The sequence below is a fragment of the Microcebus murinus genome, chromosome 19 (genome assembly GCF_040939455.1).
Source record: "Microcebus murinus isolate Inina chromosome 19, M.murinus_Inina_mat1.0, whole genome shotgun sequence".
In the NCBI taxonomy this organism is placed as follows: Eukaryota; Metazoa; Chordata; class Mammalia; order Primates; family Cheirogaleidae; genus Microcebus; species Microcebus murinus.
The window spans coordinates 26,495,764-26,513,042 of NC_134122.1; the positions used below are offsets into that span (position 1 = coordinate 26,495,764).

At 60.9% G+C, this 17,279-nt stretch overlaps 2 protein-coding genes across 2 annotated transcripts in view; one reads left to right on the forward strand and one right to left on the reverse strand.

Moving 5' to 3' along the window:
• Window positions 1–1,126: 1,126 nt before the first annotated feature.
• Window positions 1,127–4,786, forward strand: BHLHA15 (basic helix-loop-helix family member a15). Its single transcript, XM_075995288.1, has 2 exons — window positions 1,127–1,188; window positions 1,843–4,786. Exon 2 carries the CDS (start codon window positions 1,894–1,896, stop codon window positions 2,458–2,460), a length of 567 nt encoding a protein of 188 aa, XP_075851403.1. The 5' UTR covers window positions 1,127–1,188; window positions 1,843–1,893; the 3' UTR covers window positions 2,461–4,786.
• Window positions 4,787–4,791: 5 nt separating this feature from the next.
• TECPR1 (tectonin beta-propeller repeat containing 1) overlaps window positions 4,792–17,279 on the reverse strand; it is a 29,128-nt gene continuing 16,640 nt past the window's right edge. The window contains exons 13-25 of the mRNA XM_012759431.3: window positions 16,641–16,790; window positions 16,382–16,539; window positions 14,891–15,018; window positions 13,782–13,884; window positions 10,493–10,589; window positions 10,297–10,376; window positions 9,801–9,857; window positions 9,174–9,354; window positions 8,579–8,714; window positions 7,880–7,972; window positions 6,714–6,820; window positions 6,473–6,592; window positions 4,792–6,332 (exon numbers count right to left, since the gene is read on the reverse strand). Coding sequence (XP_012614885.2) covers window positions 6,219–6,332; window positions 6,473–6,592; window positions 6,714–6,820; window positions 7,880–7,972; window positions 8,579–8,714; window positions 9,174–9,354; window positions 9,801–9,857; window positions 10,297–10,376; window positions 10,493–10,589; window positions 13,782–13,884; window positions 14,891–15,018; window positions 16,382–16,539; window positions 16,641–16,790 — 1,524 coding nt within the window. The 3' untranslated portion in view covers window positions 4,792–6,218. The remainder of the gene's footprint in view (window positions 6,333–6,472; window positions 6,593–6,713; window positions 6,821–7,879; window positions 7,973–8,578; window positions 8,715–9,173; window positions 9,355–9,800; window positions 9,858–10,296; window positions 10,377–10,492; window positions 10,590–13,781; window positions 13,885–14,890; window positions 15,019–16,381; window positions 16,540–16,640; window positions 16,791–17,279) is intronic.

Consider the following 17,279-nt stretch of genomic DNA (forward strand, 5'->3'; position numbering starts at 1 on the left):
TTCCCTAATCTCTCTCTGCTCCAAACCAGCCTTTCCAAGGCCCTGTGGCCCTGCCCTCGCTCCTGGTCCCTCCCTCCAGGACCCAGCTGCCAAGAGTGTGGGAACAGCCTCCTACCAAAACCATGGCTAAGGGGGTAGCTCCAAGACTGGTGTGACCCCCACGGAGTAGATGAATGAGACTTCTGAGTCCCCATTCAGAGAGGCCTGGGACAGAGCAGAAACCTGGCTGGTCCTGGGTGTTGGGAGTGTGTGTGGAGCCCAGGCCGCACCAGGACTGGCCAAAGGACTCCCTGTCACCACATCGCTACAGTTCCGAGTGACCCCTGAGACAGTTCCGAGTGACCCCTGAGCAAGGTGCTGCGTTTAGCCCCTTTTAACCTATAACAAGTGTGGAGACCGAGCCACCGGGGAGGTGGGTGTCCAGTAAAGCGGTGGGCAGCTGAGCTGGTTTGGAGCCCAAATTGTCTTCCTCCCTGTGGAGACCTGCCTGAAGCACCCGCTGCGTCGGAGTCGGCATCCTCAGTCCCTTAGGAGTCTGGGCTGTTGCTCTGCAAGGCTGTGTCCGGCCGCTGCCCATTTAAGATCCTAGTATTGCAGGGTGGCTTTTCTCCTGTGACTGGCTTGGTGTTCTGAGCCTTAACTTCAAGGCCAGGTGCGACAGCCACGTGCAGTCGTGGGTTTTCCCCTCCGCCAGGGCGGGCTCAGCCTCATCCGCGAAATGGGCCCGGGGTCCCGCCATGCCATGCACCCGGGCGCCCTGGGCTCCAGCAGACCCCAGCCGGCTGCGGGGGCATGTGGGGGAGGGGAAGGCTGTAGGGAAGAGGGGAGGGCGTGGGGGGCGGGGCAGGGGCCGCAGGTTGGGGGAGGCTGTGGAGGGGAGGGGAGGCGGGGCGGGGAAAGCGAGGGGGGCGAGGCTACGGGGCGCGGCGGGAGGAGCGAGACCGGGCTGCATGGCCACCGAGTCACCGGGTCCCCAGGTCCCGAAAGCGCCGCTCTAGGCTGGGCCGCCCGCCCGCTCGCAGGTGCCACCGCCCCCCGGGCCCGCCCCCGACACCCCGACCCCGGCCCCGCCCCGGCCCCGCCCAGCAGGTCCATTTACAGGCGTCTGCGGCCCCGCCCGGGGCGGCTAAAGCTACGTGTCCTTGTCCCCCGTGGGCAGCCTCGGCTCGTGCAGCCGCGGATCCCCAGGTAAGCCGGGAGGTGTGGGTCCGGGTGGGGACCGGGGAGGGGCTCCGAGACAGGACCGGGTGGGGGCTGGGGAGAAACCGGTGGCGGGGCTCAGGACCTGGAGCCCCTGCCGGGGCCATCCACGCGGCGGGACTGCGGGCCGCCGCAGGGGCCACTGTCGATCTCTGACCTCCGACAGCTGCCCCATGTCCACAGCGGGCCTGCCCCGATGTGGCCCCTGCGTGTGTCACGTCCAGCGGGGCAGGACAGGAGCGAGGTGGCTGGAGTCCGTGCCTGTCAGTGGAGCAAAGAAGAGGCAGCGCAGCCTCGGGCGAGGGGCCGCCCTAAGCTAGGGTCGGGGCACATCTCTGGTTGGTCTGAGCAAATTGTCAAAGGTCACCTGAGCTCAGGAGGCACTCAGGGGACAGAGAGGGGCGTGGGCCAGAGTCACCCAGGGGGAAGGCGGGTGCAAGAACAGGGACCGGTCTGAGGGGTCAGTATGCAGTCAGCTCAGGGCTGTGCGAAGGGAAGGACCCTGGGGTTCCTGAGCACCGAGTAGTGGCTGCCACTGGCTCCTGGTGCCATTGCCCTCAGCGAGGAGGCTGCCGAAGAGGGCCGCTCTGCGTGTCCCCTGGTTGTGCCAGTGACCACCGTGTCCTGTGCTCTGGATTTCAGTTCGAGGGCCCCCTCCCAGCTTCCTCCTCCCGGGACAACCAGTCCAGAGCCATGAAGACCAAGAGCCGGCCCCCGCGGCGCCGGGCCCCGCCACAGGACGCGGACGCGGAGGCCGCCCCCGGGGAGCGCACCCCAGACAGGTCTCCGCCAGGCGCAGGCCCGGACCCGGCTAAGGGCGTGCGGAGCCGGGCGGCGCGGGCGGCGGGGGCGCGGGCCGAGGGCGGTCGCAGGCGGCCGGGGTCCGGGCCCGGCGGCCGGCGGGACAGCAGCGCGCAGCGGCGGCTGGAGAGCAACGAGCGCGAGCGGCAGCGCATGCACAAGCTCAACAACGCCTTCCAGGCGCTGCGCGAGGTCATCCCGCACGTGCGCGCCGACAAGAAGCTCTCCAAGATCGAGACGCTCACGCTGGCCAAGAACTACATCAAGTCGCTGACAGCCACCATCCTGACCATGTCCAGCAGCCGCCTGCCGGGCCTGGAGGGGCCGGGCCCCAAGCTCTACCAGCACTACCAGCAGCAGCAGCAGGCGGGGGGCACGCTGGGCGCCCCCGAGGCCCAGCCGCAGGGCCACCTGCAGCGGTACTCCACACAGATCCACAGCTTCCGGGAGGGCACCTAGGCCCAGCCCTGGGCTGGTGGCAGTGGTGGCCGGGCTGCTCATCCCAGCCCTGGTCCCAGTGCTGGGCTCCAGATGGGTGAGGACATCTCATGAGGACACGGCCCCAGTGACTCCGTTTTCCCTGGGCACTCAGCTGCAATCCCCCCCAGCAGTTTCTCCTGCACCTGTGGGGACAAGCAAGTGGCCCAGGGAGGCCATGGCTCCCAGTGGCCTGAGACCCAAACTTCCGTGCAGGCCCTGGGTCCTGCTTTCTTTCCCACTAATGGGGGGGTTGAAAGGCCTCAGCCTTCGTAGCTAAATTCTCTTCACCCAGACTCCCTCCCAGGGAGATTCCAAGAAAAGGTTTACTTACAAGTGTCCCAGCCACACTTGGGCCAAGGCCAGGGAAGGACCCTCCTCCAACAGCAGCGTGGGGCTGGCCCAGCGTCCTCATTTGGGGTAAACTGAGGCCCAGAACAAGCCAGGCAAAGCCTGGGGCCTCTGTGGAGGGTGCCTAAGATGGTTGGAGTGTCCAGGTCAGCTGCCAGAGACCCTCATCAAGTGACCTCGAATTCACTCTAAGGGAACCTTGGGATGAGGGGCTGGAGTCTCTTTCTCCCTCCTCCTGAGTGGGGGGTTCTGTGGGGGCAGCACCCCCAGCCAGTGTGGAACATCTGGGCCTGACCCCTGGGGGCACCGAGGAGCTGGAGTTGGAGGCAGCTGGGTGTCCCTGGTGCTGCCCTCTGGGCTCACCCAGGAGAGAGGCTTCCAGGTCCTGGAGCCTCCTGCCCAGCCCTGGCAGTGCGGGGAGAGGGGGTTTGTCCCCGGCCTCCAGCGTAGTGTCTGGATGTGGGTTGCCCTGTAATTGGCGAAGGCAGTCTGTAGGACTCTAGGATGTCTTGGGTCCTGGTTTGAGTTAGGGGACCCTTTAGGGCTTTCTGTGAGTGGAGCCTGGGGGTGGCAGCACTTCCCTCCCCCAACCTGGGTGGCAGAGCCCAGGCGACTTGGCATGTCCCTGACGCCTCAGGCCCAGCTTCCTTCTCTCGGGCATTCCTGTCCCACTGGCTCCGCCGGACTTGGCCACTTTGCTCTCAACTCCTCCCTCGTCCCTTGGCCTGGAGCTGTCCCAGAGGCCCCTGGGGGCCAGGCCCCTCCCCAGGTGCTATGGTTGGGGGCCAAGCTGGGCCCAGGGCTCTAGCTGACTAGTCCCCACCATTCGGCCTTGCCCTCCCCATGGGGGTCCTGGCACCAGACGCTAAATGCACCAACAGGTTTGGGGTCAGCCCTGGCCACCATATCAAGGGCTACAGGTGGCACCAGAGGGACTATTGGTTAGGCCCTCTGGAAGGCGGCCCCAGCATGTGGGTCTTGCCTCAGCGAGACTTACTCTCGTGCCAGTCCTGCTGCCCCTCTGGGCCTCATCTGGGGCTGAGCATAGGTCTCAGCTCGGGAGCCCAGGCCTCCCCAACTGTGGGCACCCGCTGGCGGGGATGTGACATGGTGGGGCCTCCAGCATGAGGGCAGTCACGGTGCCACAGACCTGGCAGCCTTTGTTTCCCTCCAAGCTGCGACCGGAGCAGGGTCTGTCCTTGCTTAATGGACAGACAGGCTGAGCCCGAAAACACAGGGCAGGGTGCCCAGTGGAGGCTCTGTCCAGGAGACCATGCCTGGTGACACGCCACAGCCCAGGGCTACTCAGGGATTTCTGCCCCAAACTGGCACCTGCGCCCTCTGCTTCTCAGAGGGTGACCTAGGGCCCGCTGCCCAGTCCTTCACCCGTAGCCGGAGGGGATCCACTGCCTTGTGGCCGCATGAGGAAGGATGTTCCGATGTCCCAGTCCCACTTCGGGGTGTCAAGTGTTAGGGGAGGTGAGGGGATAGGTCTTGTGACAGGCCTGCTGCCGGGCTGCTCCCTGGCGCTTGTCTCAGACCCCAAGCCCAGGCTGGACTCTCCCGCCCTGCAGGGAGGCTCTGCCTGGGCCATGAGGTCTGAGTTTCCCAAAGTCGTCACACAAGCAGGTCAGGGACCTACATGCTGTTGAGCCCTGGCCACCTGCGCCGCACCCCTGGGCCATCAACCCAGCCAGCTACCCACCCAGCCTGGCACCAGCGCCCTGAGCCAGCTCCGGAGGCGAGGTCCTCACCAGCACAAGCAGAGAAACCAGAACTGCCACTTCTCTGTCTGGGAAAACCCGACTGGAACTGAACGGCCCGTGCTCCTGCTGTAATTGTGGTGAAAATGTCTCTTAAATGACACAAATTTGCTTTTATTTTTTCTAATGGTCCCTTCAAAGTACTAATGAAATCAATGCTGTGTCATAAAATGAAAATAAAAGATTTCACAGCAGTTGCTGCTTTCGCCCATGCACAAGTGCACAGGGACTGCGCGTTTTAATCACAACATAGCAATCAAAGCATCATGCCGTTTACACTCTGGTGCAAATTTTTATTGAATAAAGCATCCAAAGGATGCTGAGCAAGTAAACAGTTGGTGCTTAGCAGTGAGAGAACATGTCACCCTGGAGAAAGGCAGAGTGACACCCTGTGCTGAGAGCCACCTGCAGACAGCGAGTTACAGCAGGACGCACAGGGCACTGTTGCAGGGGACGAACCACAATGCCCACCCACAGGACAACTGACACCAAAATGTAAACACGCAGCACGGGGTCTCTGCCTGCGACTGGCCTGAGCACCGCACCAGACACACCTGGCCCCGCTCCTAGCAGCACCCCCCCCCACCATGGGAGAGGACCCCAGGGGAGACCTTTTTTAGAGTCAGTGTCTATCTGGGTGACAGACACTGCAGCAAAATGGGATCAGATATAAACGCACAGCTGACCCTCTGCTGACAACGAAACAGGCAGGATCCCAGGGAGGCCAGTTGGTGACAAGTCCCTTCATTCTATCTCAAACTGAGCAGAGACAGGAATCGGGCTCTGACGACCTCCTAGGCAGAGTCCAGTGTAGGAAGCAAAGTCTCCAAACGGGGCACAATGGGATAAAAAGCAGCAGAGAAGTTGCTGGGCAAGAGCCAGGGCCACTTAGCTGGGCCCTTCCTCCTCGCCTGGCCGGGCAGGGCTCTCGCCCTGGCATGCACAGGACAGGCTGGGGGTCTGTGTCCACACCCTGCTGCTGGCCCAGGCAGTCCTGCTCCCCAGGACGCCTGCTGCCCCTCAACATGATCCACACCCAAGGAGCCCCCACACCCCCCCCCCAAGTCTGGGGAAGGGGCTGTCTAGGGGCTGATGACGGTGACCCAGCACATAGACGCCATCTCCCAGCCCTGGGCAGCCTCTGTCCTCTGCCAGCCCTGGCCCACCTGGGGAAGACACCCCACCCACTCGAGCCTTAGCTGTGAAATGAAACCCTCTTTGCAAGTCCTGCTCTGAGAAACAGTCACAGCTCATGACAAAGTGGCCCTGAGCCCCAGGCCAGTGTCTCTCAGGTGGGGAGGCGGGGTGGCAGGTCCGGGTTGCTGCCTGAGAGGCCGGCTCCAGGGGGCTCCTTCCTGGGTTCTGTCGAGGTGGGAGGCCGAGGGGCGGGGCCTCTGGGAGGTGCAGCTCTACCCCCCACCTGTGGAGCTTCTCGAAGGCTAGGGGACACATGCCGGGCATCCGGAGCTTCACATTTCTGGGCTATTTCAGCCAATGCCTCTGAAGTGGCCGTGGCCTCGCCCAGGTTCCCTCCTGAGCAGCCCCCATGGTGCACACTGCAGCTCAAGAATGGCTCAGCCTTGATCCTTCAACCGGGCACCACCTGCATCCAGGAGCGCTGCGGCCTCAGCAGCAGGCGGGGCCCAGGGCCTCCTTTGGGGCGCTCGGCTCCTGCTCCCGGGATGAGCTCCGGGGGGCTCTGGTGGCATTGGCCCGGACAGAGATGTGGTCCCAGCCTCCCTGGAAGGAGAGAGCTGTGTTACAGGGGGTGCCAGGGCTCCCAGGGGCTCTGCCTGGGGACCTTCCTTCCACCCCACTGCCCGAGTACCAGTGCGGGCAGTGTGACCACAGCCCTGTCTGGGCCAGCTGCCCCCACTTACCCCGATGCCGTAGTCCCAGCCCTGCCCACTGGGCTCGTGGGGCTGCACGCCCGTGCGGTGACACACTGTCCCCCGGCTCAGACTGCGGCTGCCCTGGACTTTGTCGGCGATCACCCAGACCTGGAACATAGACCCGCTCAGGCCCGGCCCCCGCTGCAGTGGGATCTGGGGACCCGGGCACTCTAGCAGTGGGATCTGGGGACCCGGGCACTCTAATACCCGCCACCCTCTGACCCCCGACCTGGTCCAGGGGCCCCACGGACACGCTGCACACGTTGTTGGACACGTGCTCCCAGCTGGAGCCCTGCGGGTAGCTGGGCGTGATCCCCTGGCGACACCACAGGTTCCCTGCAGAGAGAAGCAGGTCAGAGGCAAAGGCCACCTGGTCGTCCTTCCTGCAGCTCCAACGTTGGGCCTCCTGCAGGGTGGCTAGGGAGGCTGGGGGCCTGGCCACCCAGTCAAGGCCGTGCCCCTGCTGTCCTCTCTGGGCCACCACCGCCCTCCGCACGCTCTGGGCTTCCCCAAGCCTCATAATCATCCTATTGTGCCCAGCGGGGCTGGCGTCATGATCCTCTTTCTACTGAGGTAGAAACTGAGGACAAATAATTTTTAAACAAATAAAAAGAGAACCAGGTATCTGAAGTAAACACCTTGGATTTCAGTCTTTTTTTTTCTTCTATTTTTAAGGCAGGGTCTTGCTCTGTCACCCAGGTTGCGGTACAGAGGTACAATCACAGCTCACTGCAGCCTTGAACTCCCGGCCTCCAGCGATCCTCCCACCCAACAGAGTGCTGGCATCACAGGCGTGAGCCACCTCGCCTGGCCTGGATTTCAGCCTTGATTCTACCTCTCCCAGCCTTCTCCTTATCTGCAACAACTGCAAATACAGCAGGGAGCTGGCAAGAGCCCTGCCTGAGGTGACATGGGTTCAAGGATGGCCTCCTGTCACAGGCCTGGGTGGAACCTTCTAGAAGATGCTCCTTGTGCAGGCCCCGCCAAGCAGCATCACCCTGGCCTTGATGCCGTGCCATTGGCCGGTGCCCCCAGCCCCTGTAAAACTTGGGGAAGAGGCTAAGTGCCTCTCACGGTGGTTATAGGTCCGTGTCAGGGGCGGGACAGTGCTGCTCGGCTTGGGCCCAACCCCTGGTGGCCCCTCTGGGCCCGGACTGCAGCGATCTCATGGTCACTGAGATGGGCAGGTTACACCTGCTCAGCCCTGGCACCTGGTCCAGCTCCACAGCCCCCAGGAAAGCATGGCCCAGAAAGGCCTGGATGCTTCTGGAAAAAGGGAGGACTCCCACCCCCACCCCCTCCTGCAGCCTGTCCAGCGCGGGGGCCTCGTCCCGTCAGGTGCTCAGGGACCCGGCAGCTCCCAGAGGACCACAAAGGAAGATCAGAACAACTTGCCATTTTCGTCCAGGGCGTACACCGACGTCTGCCCGACAGACACCTGCTTTAGTCTCTGTTTAGGGGGAGACGGGATGTGGTACCAGCAGTCGCCTGTGAGGGGAGAGCTGACTCAGGCCGCACCCTGGGGCCCGGACACTCCCAGCCCACGCGGCCTCCTCCCCAGCTCGCAGTGGGCCAGGCGTGGGTGGCTGGCCACGGTCTCAAGCACACCTGTCCTGTGCCCTGCTGTCCACCCAGAACCCCAGCCTTGCCCTGGGCCCTCCGGAGGCCGTGGCAGGTTCAGACCCGTCTCACCAGCATGGACACGAAGGTGCCCAGCCTGGCAGTCAGTGGAGAGCCGGCCCCGGGGGCTGCCCTGCCTACCCCGTGCTGGGCCCTGTCCAAATGTGACCAGCGAAGAACATGCCAGCACAGCCTGCCCTCCAGGACAGTCCCCAGAGTGGGCCATGAGGGTGGAGGCACAAAGTGACCGCTGGAAGGGTTGGACAGCCAGGTCTGCCCTGTCACTAGGTGGTCCCAGCGGGATGAGGACATGGCCTCTGGGGGGAGCCTGGCCCAGCCCCCGTGCCTGGTCCAAAGGTGACATTCAATAAACGCTTGTTAAGCTGAACTGAAAATGACAAGACCAACCAGCCAGTGTCCGCCAACTCAGACATGTCGCTTACTTATCACAGCCTCCTGGGGGGTGGCACTCACCAGCCGGCCGGGAGGGGGACACAGAGCCCCGGTAGAAGGCGGAGCCGTCCCTCGCCACAGCCCACACCTGGTAGCAGGCCCCGATGGAGACAGAGGTGAAGGGCTGGTCGGTGCCCACGTGCAGCCAGGAGGAGCCCTGGGGACAGGCGGCGGGGGAATGGGGGGGGCAGTGAGGTGGCCACCGAGGTTGCCAGGCCCACCCATCCCCTCAGGTCTGGGTGACACAGCCCCAGCAGGTGGGCAGTGGGGGCAGCCAGGGTCACACAGACCCAGCCCTGCCTGACTTGGCCCTGACCATGGCCTGATCATGACACTTGCTGAACCCTCTGTTCACCTTCTCATCTCACACGCAGGGAAAGCAGCAGCGCGTGCACCGGACCACAGTAGTGTCCCCGGGCCTTGGGCAGTGTCCCTGGGCCTGCCTGTCACCCTTCCCCAGGCCCCGAGAGGGGCTGGGCTCCTTGCACCAACCTATCCTCAGCGCCAGCTGCCTGCAGGGCCCAGTGTCCCCCTCGGGAGGCCCAGGGAGGCCCGAGCTCAGCCTGACTCCAGAGCTGGAGTCCTGGTTTCAAGAAGCACCGGGCAAGGCGCTCACCGCGGGGTTGAGTGCGGACACGCCCAGGCGGCATAGCACGTCCCCCTTGTCGCTGACAGCCCAGAGCGCGATGCTGGACCCGTTCCTGTCGGTGCCTGGGCTCTCTGGGATGATGGACACGTCCCTGAGGGCGATGGGGGCCACCTCGAGCCAGGGCCCACTGGTCACCAGCTTGCATTTTCTGTACAGTGGAAAGAGCACAGAGGGGACCCTGACATCACCGTGCTGGAGCCCTGGGCATGAGGGAAGGGGAGGAGGAGAGCAGCCTGAGACTGGGGGAGGCAGGGAACTGGGGGCCAGGACCCTGAGAGAGGCCAGGATGAGCGCCCAGGGTGGCTCCCTCCCCACCCCCACCCCCAGCCAGGCCTGTCCTCTGTCCTTACAACTGGCCAAGCCTGCCAGTGACATTTCTCTTATTTGTTCTTGAAAACAAACTCTTCTGAAACCAGAGAGCGCTGGGAGCCCGCAGGCGTTTCCTGGGCTGACATTTACTTAGACTCGGCTTCCTGGCTTCCCGATCCCTCTCCCAGTCCCTCTCCCACTGCTTCCTGGGACTGAGGTCAGAGGCTAGGGACCCGGCAGTGGGGAGAGGGAGCAAGAGTGACCGTCACTGTGGCCCCGCCTCACCTGGCCCAGCACCTTCTCCTGACAAAATCCTTCATGGTTTTGTACCCATGGTAAGAGCTGCAAGAGAAAGAAGATGAGATCAAGGCCACTTCGTTGAAATTTCTGGAAAGTGACCCTGCACTCATTCTTTTTCTACCGGTTACAGGTCACACAGCCTCAGTGTAAGCCATTGACAGGCTCAGAGAAGTAGGTGTCCCAGTGCATGATCCTTGCCCCAGGGGACAGCGGCGGAGGGGCCAGGCCGAGGGCAGGGTCAATCTGGGAGGCCTGGCTGCACGAGGGGCCGGCCCTGGGTGAGCCACGATCTGGGGGCTGCTTCCTCCTCCCCAGGCCCTTCTGGCTCCATTGCCTCCAGGCTGGACGTGACTCATGTGCCCCGAAAGGCCTGTCCAGGTCCACACCTGCTGCCAGGCCCCAGGGCTGCGGCTCCTCACCTGCCTGGCCCCGGCGTGGGGCCCGGGCTAGCCAGGGCTGGGGGCAGCAGGGAGGTGCTTACGCAGGGAAGTCGCTGGCATACTGCCACCCCTCCTGGTCAGTGCCACCAGGCACGCTGAAATCCACAGACCAGTCAGAAACCTGGGGAGGAGTGAGTCAGTGAGGAAGGGACCCCCAAATCCACAGACCTGTCAGAAAGCAGGGGAGAGGCAGGGAGGGGCAGGTGGACACCCCTAGAGGGCAGCAGGGGTGCTCACCCAGGTCCACTGCAGAGATGGGGGCTTCGTGCTGGCCTTGGTGCACTCCTGCAGCCCAGTGGCGTCACTCCACATGTACCGGTCTGTGGGCAGTCCCCTGGGGCAGGACGACAGGGGCAGGCTGATGGGGGAGAACCGAGAGCTGGCCCGCCCAGCCCTGGTACCTGTAATGCTCAGTGGGGGCCTGAAGGAAAGTTCCAGAGCTCCAGCCCCAGAGCAAGCCGCCTCAGACACTCTCACTGCCGGGGGGTGATAGGCAAAACCAGAACTGCCCCAGACAGGAGACCGACCAACTGGGGTGACCCACATCACCCAGTGCTCCGTGCAGTGTGGAAGCCACCTCTCTTTCCCTTTCGCTACAGGTTGAACTGTGACCCCAAAATATGTTGACATCCTAACCTACATTCAACACCTGGGAACGTAGCCTTATTTGGAAATAGGGACTCTGCAGATGAACAGTTAAGATGAGGTCCTTAGGGGGGCCCTAATCCAAGATGACTGGGGTCCTCATAAGAGGAGGAAATTTGGATCCAGGCACACACAGAGGGAGGCCACGGTGAGGACACAGAGCCTGGGACAGAGCCCTGCGGCAGGCTCTCCCTCACGGCCGTCACAAGGAACCCACCCTGCCCACGCCTGGTCCGGGCCTTCCAGCCTCCAGAACGGAGAGACAATACATGTCTCACGCTCAAGCCACCCAGTCTGTGCTACTTCGCTGTGGCTGCCATGGGACACCAGCGTGGCAGCGAGCAGCACACGGGCCGGCGGGGCAGGCGGCTGTGAGGCCCAGATGCCTGGAGCCTACAGAGGGGCCCTCATAGGTGAGGACCCGTGTGGCCCTCGGCCTGCCCTCTCTGACGGACACGGGAGCACCACCCCACTCCTCGTGAGGACCAAGGAGGATGTCGGGAGGCCATCACGGTTTAAGTCACCAGATATTTAATAAACAACCAAACCAGAAAACCTCACACGCGTGCACACAGTGTGCACGCTACACTCGGCTGAGGTGCGGGTTTTCAGGAGATCTTGGCAAAGTGCGTCAGCCGCCTTAGAAATGTTCAAATGCTCTGATTTATGGGGGCAAACAGAGAGACACAAATATTTACACACGAGGGAGTCCTTTACATTGTTCCGTGTGTCAGTGAAAGGTCACAAACAATCTACACGTTCAAGACTGAGTGGAGGTTAGATTGGCCGGGTCCACCGCAGGTATGGGGTGGTGAGGCCGCTGCAGCCACCACCGTGGGCCTGGCCTTGTCACCCCCACGCAGACACACGAGAGCACAGTGGGCAGCTGGGAGGTAACGTGCCACGTGCTAACAGTGATTACTGTCTCTGGCTGGTGAGATTAGGGTCGTCATGGAGTTTGTTCTTTATGTCATTTGGTATTTATTTTGCCAATTTTGAAAATCAGGAAAAAAACTCAATTGTTATTTCTTTATGTAGCCTCGATAAAAATAGTAAATAAAAAAGTTGGTGCCATTAATAATGGTATCAAAAAAATATGAAAATAAAAGATGTCAGGACATTCACATAGAAAATCACAAAACCTCATTGAGAAGAAATTACATAAACGAGGTATACACCCTGTCCACGGAGTTAGAGACTTCCTCGTGGAAGAGAACCGTTCTCCCCAAGGAACCTACAGATCCAAGATCTTCCCAACCAAGATCCCAACAGTTTTTAAGGACAGTGACAACCTGCTTCTAAAACTCATCTAGAAAAGCTCCAAGAAGAGCCAAAGTGCCACTGAAGAGAATTTGTTCTACCAGCTCTGACACCTTCCTGTAGAGGGACAGTGACTGCACCGTGGGGATTAGTTCAAGGACACCAATTGCTGGGCGGGTCAGACTAGCCCTGGAACAGGCTGCTGCCTCTTGCTGCCTGGACACTTGATTCAAGACTAAGGTGGCACTTTGTAGTGGCGGAGGGAGAGGACAGCCTCCTTGATAAATGGTGTGAGTCACTGGATATTTAAGAAACAAGCAAAAAACCAACTTGACCTCACATTATCTACCAAATAGTCTGGGGCGGGGGGTGGGGGGTGGCGGCTGTCTGTTTCTGTACAGCCTACAAGCTGAGGGTGGTTTTTACACTTATAAATGGTTGCAAATAACCAAAAGAAGGCCAAGGCTTTGTGACATGTGACAATTATGTGCAACTCAAGTTCCAGTGCCCAGTAGAAAGTTTCGCTGTGACACATCGATGCATGTTCCCTTACGCGTTGCCTTTGGCCGCTTTCAAGTGACAACTGCAGAGGTGGGTAGTTGTGGCAGAGGCTACAAGGGCCACAAAGCCTGAACTATGTACTACCTTTATAAAGTTTGCCGACTGCTGTTCCAGAAGACGGCAGAATGTGTCTGATACCTCCGGTCAACGAGATGCCTTAAAAGGATTTTTTTTTTTTTTTTTTTTTGAGACAGAGTCTCACTTTGTTGCCCAGGCTAGAGTGAGTGCCATGGCGTCAGCCTGGCTCACAGCAACCTCAATCTCCGGGGCTCAGCGATCCTCCTGCCTCAGCCTCCCGAGTAGCTGGGACTACAGGCATGTACCACCATGCCCGGCTAATTTTTTGTATATATATTTTTAGTTGGTCAATTAATTTATTTCTATTTTTGGTAGAGACGGGGTCTCGCTCAGGCTGGTTTCGAACTCCTGACCTTGAGCAATCCGCCCGCCTCGGCCTCCCAAAGTGCTAGGATTACAGGCGTGAGCCACCACGCCCGGCCTCTTAAAAGGATTTTTTAACAGCCCTAAAACTTTATGCAAAGACGACGACTGATCAGCTGGGTCACATTTAAAAACCAAAAGTCACCGCTAAGAGAGGGAAAAGGCAAACCACAGCGGGAGAGTCATCTCACCACCACCAGAAACATGCAAAACACAGCGGTGCCCAGAGTGAGGGTGGCAGGTCTTGTGGACCAGGGGGTTTGAGGGAGAAGGGCTGGGGAGGGGATGGGGGCAGGGAGGTTTGCAATGTGCTGGTCCTTGACCTGATTAGTGGTGACACTGGTGCTCAATTTGTGATGACTCATGACATACATATAAAGAGATATACACCATACATACAGATACGTACATATATTTGCTTTGTGAACTTTGTATGTTATACCTCTTAATTAGTGAGTTTTTAAAATGTGCATTCCACTTAAAGAATCAAGTGGGAAGGAAACCTCGGAGAGCAGTAAGATCCAGTCAGCTCCAGGCCACAATGGACATTGCTGTCCTGTTTCCATCAAGGCCAGGGCCTGACCCAGGCGGCACCCGGCCAGGCACCCACCCCCCTCACCTGCTGGTGTAGCCCGTGACGGGGTTCCAGCGCTGGTTCTCGTAGATGTACACGCTCTTCACGTCCGACTGGGTGTAGATGTTACTGGTGCTGCTGGCCAGGCCTGCGGGGAGAGGAGGCTGCTGAGACCGACTCCGGCTTTCTATGTGAAGCACTGATTCCCGCAGAGAGCAGGCGGGAGGGCGGGTTGGAGCCAGGCCGGTGGAGGGGGCGAGCGGGCCTGCTGGGCTTATCTCGTGGGCCGGCCTGGCTTGGGTTTCTCTCCTCCGTGCCCTGATTATTCTGGGGTTGCGCAACCTCAATGAGAAGAGCCTGCTGTGCACTAAACTCCCATCCCCGCCACTCCCAGCACCCCCACGTCACGTTCTGCTCTCCGCCGCACCTCTTCTTCCTTGCCATCCTACTCATTCACCGGGAAGGTACAAGGCCTGCCCAGCTCACTCCTTATTAGCAAAGGTAGCTGGGACCATTAACCTCAGTGAGCCCCAATTTCCTCACTTGTCCAATGAAGACGAAATTCTTGCCTCACAAATAGGAAGGTTGGTAAGTCTGCTCAGACGCACGTTCCTGTGGTCTTAGTGGACCACAGTTCTACAGGGTTAGCTGCTCCCCACTGTGGGGCATGTGGGCTAAGGCTTAGGAATGTCCTTTTTCAGTGTTTCTGCTTCCATTTTCCAGTAGGAGACACAAGGATTACACCTCCCAGAAGTTGGGAGAACCATAGGGGTTCAGCAAGCTCTGACCCTGAAGGAACAACCACCTAACCAGGGGCCAGAGTTGTGGACAGACTCAGGCTCAGGGAACCGGGCACTGGGGCTGCCCAACGCCCTGAAATTTCACAAACAAAGGGCTGGATGGCTGGCAGCTGCCTTTCTAGAATCCTCAAGGCCTTTGGCTCAGCAGGTGCATCACAGGGGTGTGTGGGAGGTGAGGCCTGGTCTTGGGCTCCTGAGCCTCATGGGTCGGCCCAGGTTGGCCCAGCCTGTGTGGAGGCTGGCAGTGGTGAAGGTCACCTGTCAGCCAGCTGCTAGCCGAGTGTGAACACTGGGACAGCAGCCTGGCGCCGGGCAGGGGAGCCAGGCGGGGATCCAGGCAGGGAACGCCCTCACCTTGGAAGCAGCCTCCGCCGTAGCCACCTGTGTACACCCAAGCCGTGTGGTCGTAGCCGAGGCCCCACACCACGCCCTGGCTGTTGGCCTCCACCACCCGCAGGTGGCCTCCCATCTGCCGCCAGAACCTGCGAGGAGGAGAGAGTGCGGCGGGAACCTCAGTCCCAGCTTCCCAACCTTCCACTCCCCACAGCCCTGGGTTCTGTGGCCTCCCCCGGACATGGTATTTTATAAATCCTCGGTGTCCAAGCGGATAGAATCCTACCCTGCGTGGCCTCCCCTTTTGTATACATCGACGCTACAGAGCTGGCATGAGAGGATCGCTCACAGGCAGGGGGCCTCAGGAGCCTGTCCACCCAACCCCTGAGGTGACACGGATGGGCACAAGGCCAGCAGCTGTTTCACATCACTCCTTGGGGTCTGGGACATGGGGACGGGCTGGCCAGTGACAAGTGCAGCCAAGCTTGAATATCACGGCAGATAGCAGGAGATGACGTCTAATCATCTGCATGAGCGACAGTGCGGCCAGTGGCTGCCAGAGTGTCAGCAAGAGGCTGCCCTGCGACAGCGCAGCCTCCTAGGCAGGCAGAGTGCAGCCAGCAGTCGCTCAGCCCTCTGTGGCCGAGGCCCTGTCCCTGTCACCAGAGGTGGTCTGACTCACTTAATTAGGTGCCACTACCCCCTCCTGTGGCCAGGGCTTCCTGGGCTCATGTAAGTCCCCTGGTCCTGGCATCACTGGTAACTGAGTCCAGGGCCTCAGCAGCGCTGGGTGGCCTGCTGGGCAGCCCCTCTGACCAGGCCTGGGGCAGAATTGTGAGCACTGGTGTCCCCTGCCGGGCCCTCCTCCTTAGGACTCTGCTCACACTCTTCCCCAGGCAACCGCATTCCCTCTGTGGCTTTCAGCACCCTGACAGTGACACTTCCCATACAGCGTCCAGCCCTGGCTGCCCACCTCCTGGTCCTTTGGGTCCTGCCTCCACCAGAGCCTGCTCCTGTCCTCCCAGCCACCAAGCTCCAAGTCTTCTCTCCTGCCTCACGCCCAGTGGACCTCAAACCCTACCATCTCTACCCAGAAAACCCCCCCCCCCAATCGAACTTTCCCTCGGCCAGCAGCTACTCTCTCCTCTCTGCCCCCGGGCCCCAGCCACCCCTCACAGCAGGGGCTTGGTAGGAGTTGTAAGTGGCCGAGCGCCAGGTCTGTGCCCCGGGCAGGCGGAGGGACGTGACTTCCCAGCCCTGTCCTGGGACCCCAGGGGCGGGGCACTGAGCCAGCTCATCCGCTCTCTATGCGCCTCCTGACACTCGGGAGCTGCCCAGCCCTCAGCCCAGCCAGGCTTCTGGTTCCGCAGAGGGCTCGGGGCCTGGGAACCAGCAGCCTCTGGTCCCGTGTGGGCTAGGATCCTGGGTGCGGGGGGCTCCCTTCTGGAACCATGAGCACTGGGTGCTGGGGCAGGGGGAGCCCCAGGCCCCATCGCAGTGCAGCCTACTCACATCTGGTCACAGGGCAGCGGGTGTTCCTGGGCCTCCAGGTCTGGGCTGGGCTCACTCACGAAGATGTCCCCCTTGCAGGTGACAGACCAGATGGCCTGCGGGGACGGGCGGCCGTGGACCTTCCGGCTCTCACAGCAGGACAGGCTGAGCAGAGCGAGCTGCCATGGCACACTGCTGGTCACCACTGGGCAGGCCAGGCCAGGCTGCCCTGCGATGGCCGTCCCCCAACCCCACTCCACGGGGACCACCCCCCACTCACCCAGTCATTCATGTCCTGCTCGGTGGCGGCAGCCAGACGCACGGGCCACCTCTGCCGTGTCCTCTCAGGGGTGTACAGGGCAAAGGAGTGCTTGCCCTCACTGAGCAGAGGCACCAGCACCGTCACGTCATTGAGGAACACGTGGATGTACTGTGCAGAGAGTGGGCGCACGGGCAGGGCTGTCACCCGGGGCAGAGTGGGCCTTGGGGAGGTATGCCCCCCACTGTGGGGGACAGACACGGACAGGTCACCGTGATTCTACAGGGCGCGTCCTGGGCCTACAGGTCTCAGTGGTAGCTACAAGGCCAAGCATCAAAGCCAGACTCTGTTAACAGATGCCTCTGCTACATCTTAAAGACATGCTTTAAAAAATGTATTATTTTATTTTAATGTTTAGAGACAGGGTCTCTCTCTGTCACCCAGGCTACAGTGCAGTGGCATCATCATAGCTCACTGTAACCTCAAACCTCCTGGGCTCAAGCGATCCTCCCACCTCGGCCTCCAAAAGTGCTGAGATTACAGGCGTGAGCCACCACACCTGGCCAAGATGGTGACTGCCTGGCATGTGCCGGCTGTCGGGAGGGGTGAAAGACTATCTTCCTAAGCCTGATCTCTCAGCTGGAAAACAAGAGCCTGTAG

Coding starts and splice junctions, on each gene's coding strand:
- BHLHA15 (XM_075995288.1), top strand. CDS start 1,894: ATGAAGACCAAGAGCCGGCCCCCGCGGCGCCGGGCCCCGCCACAGGAC.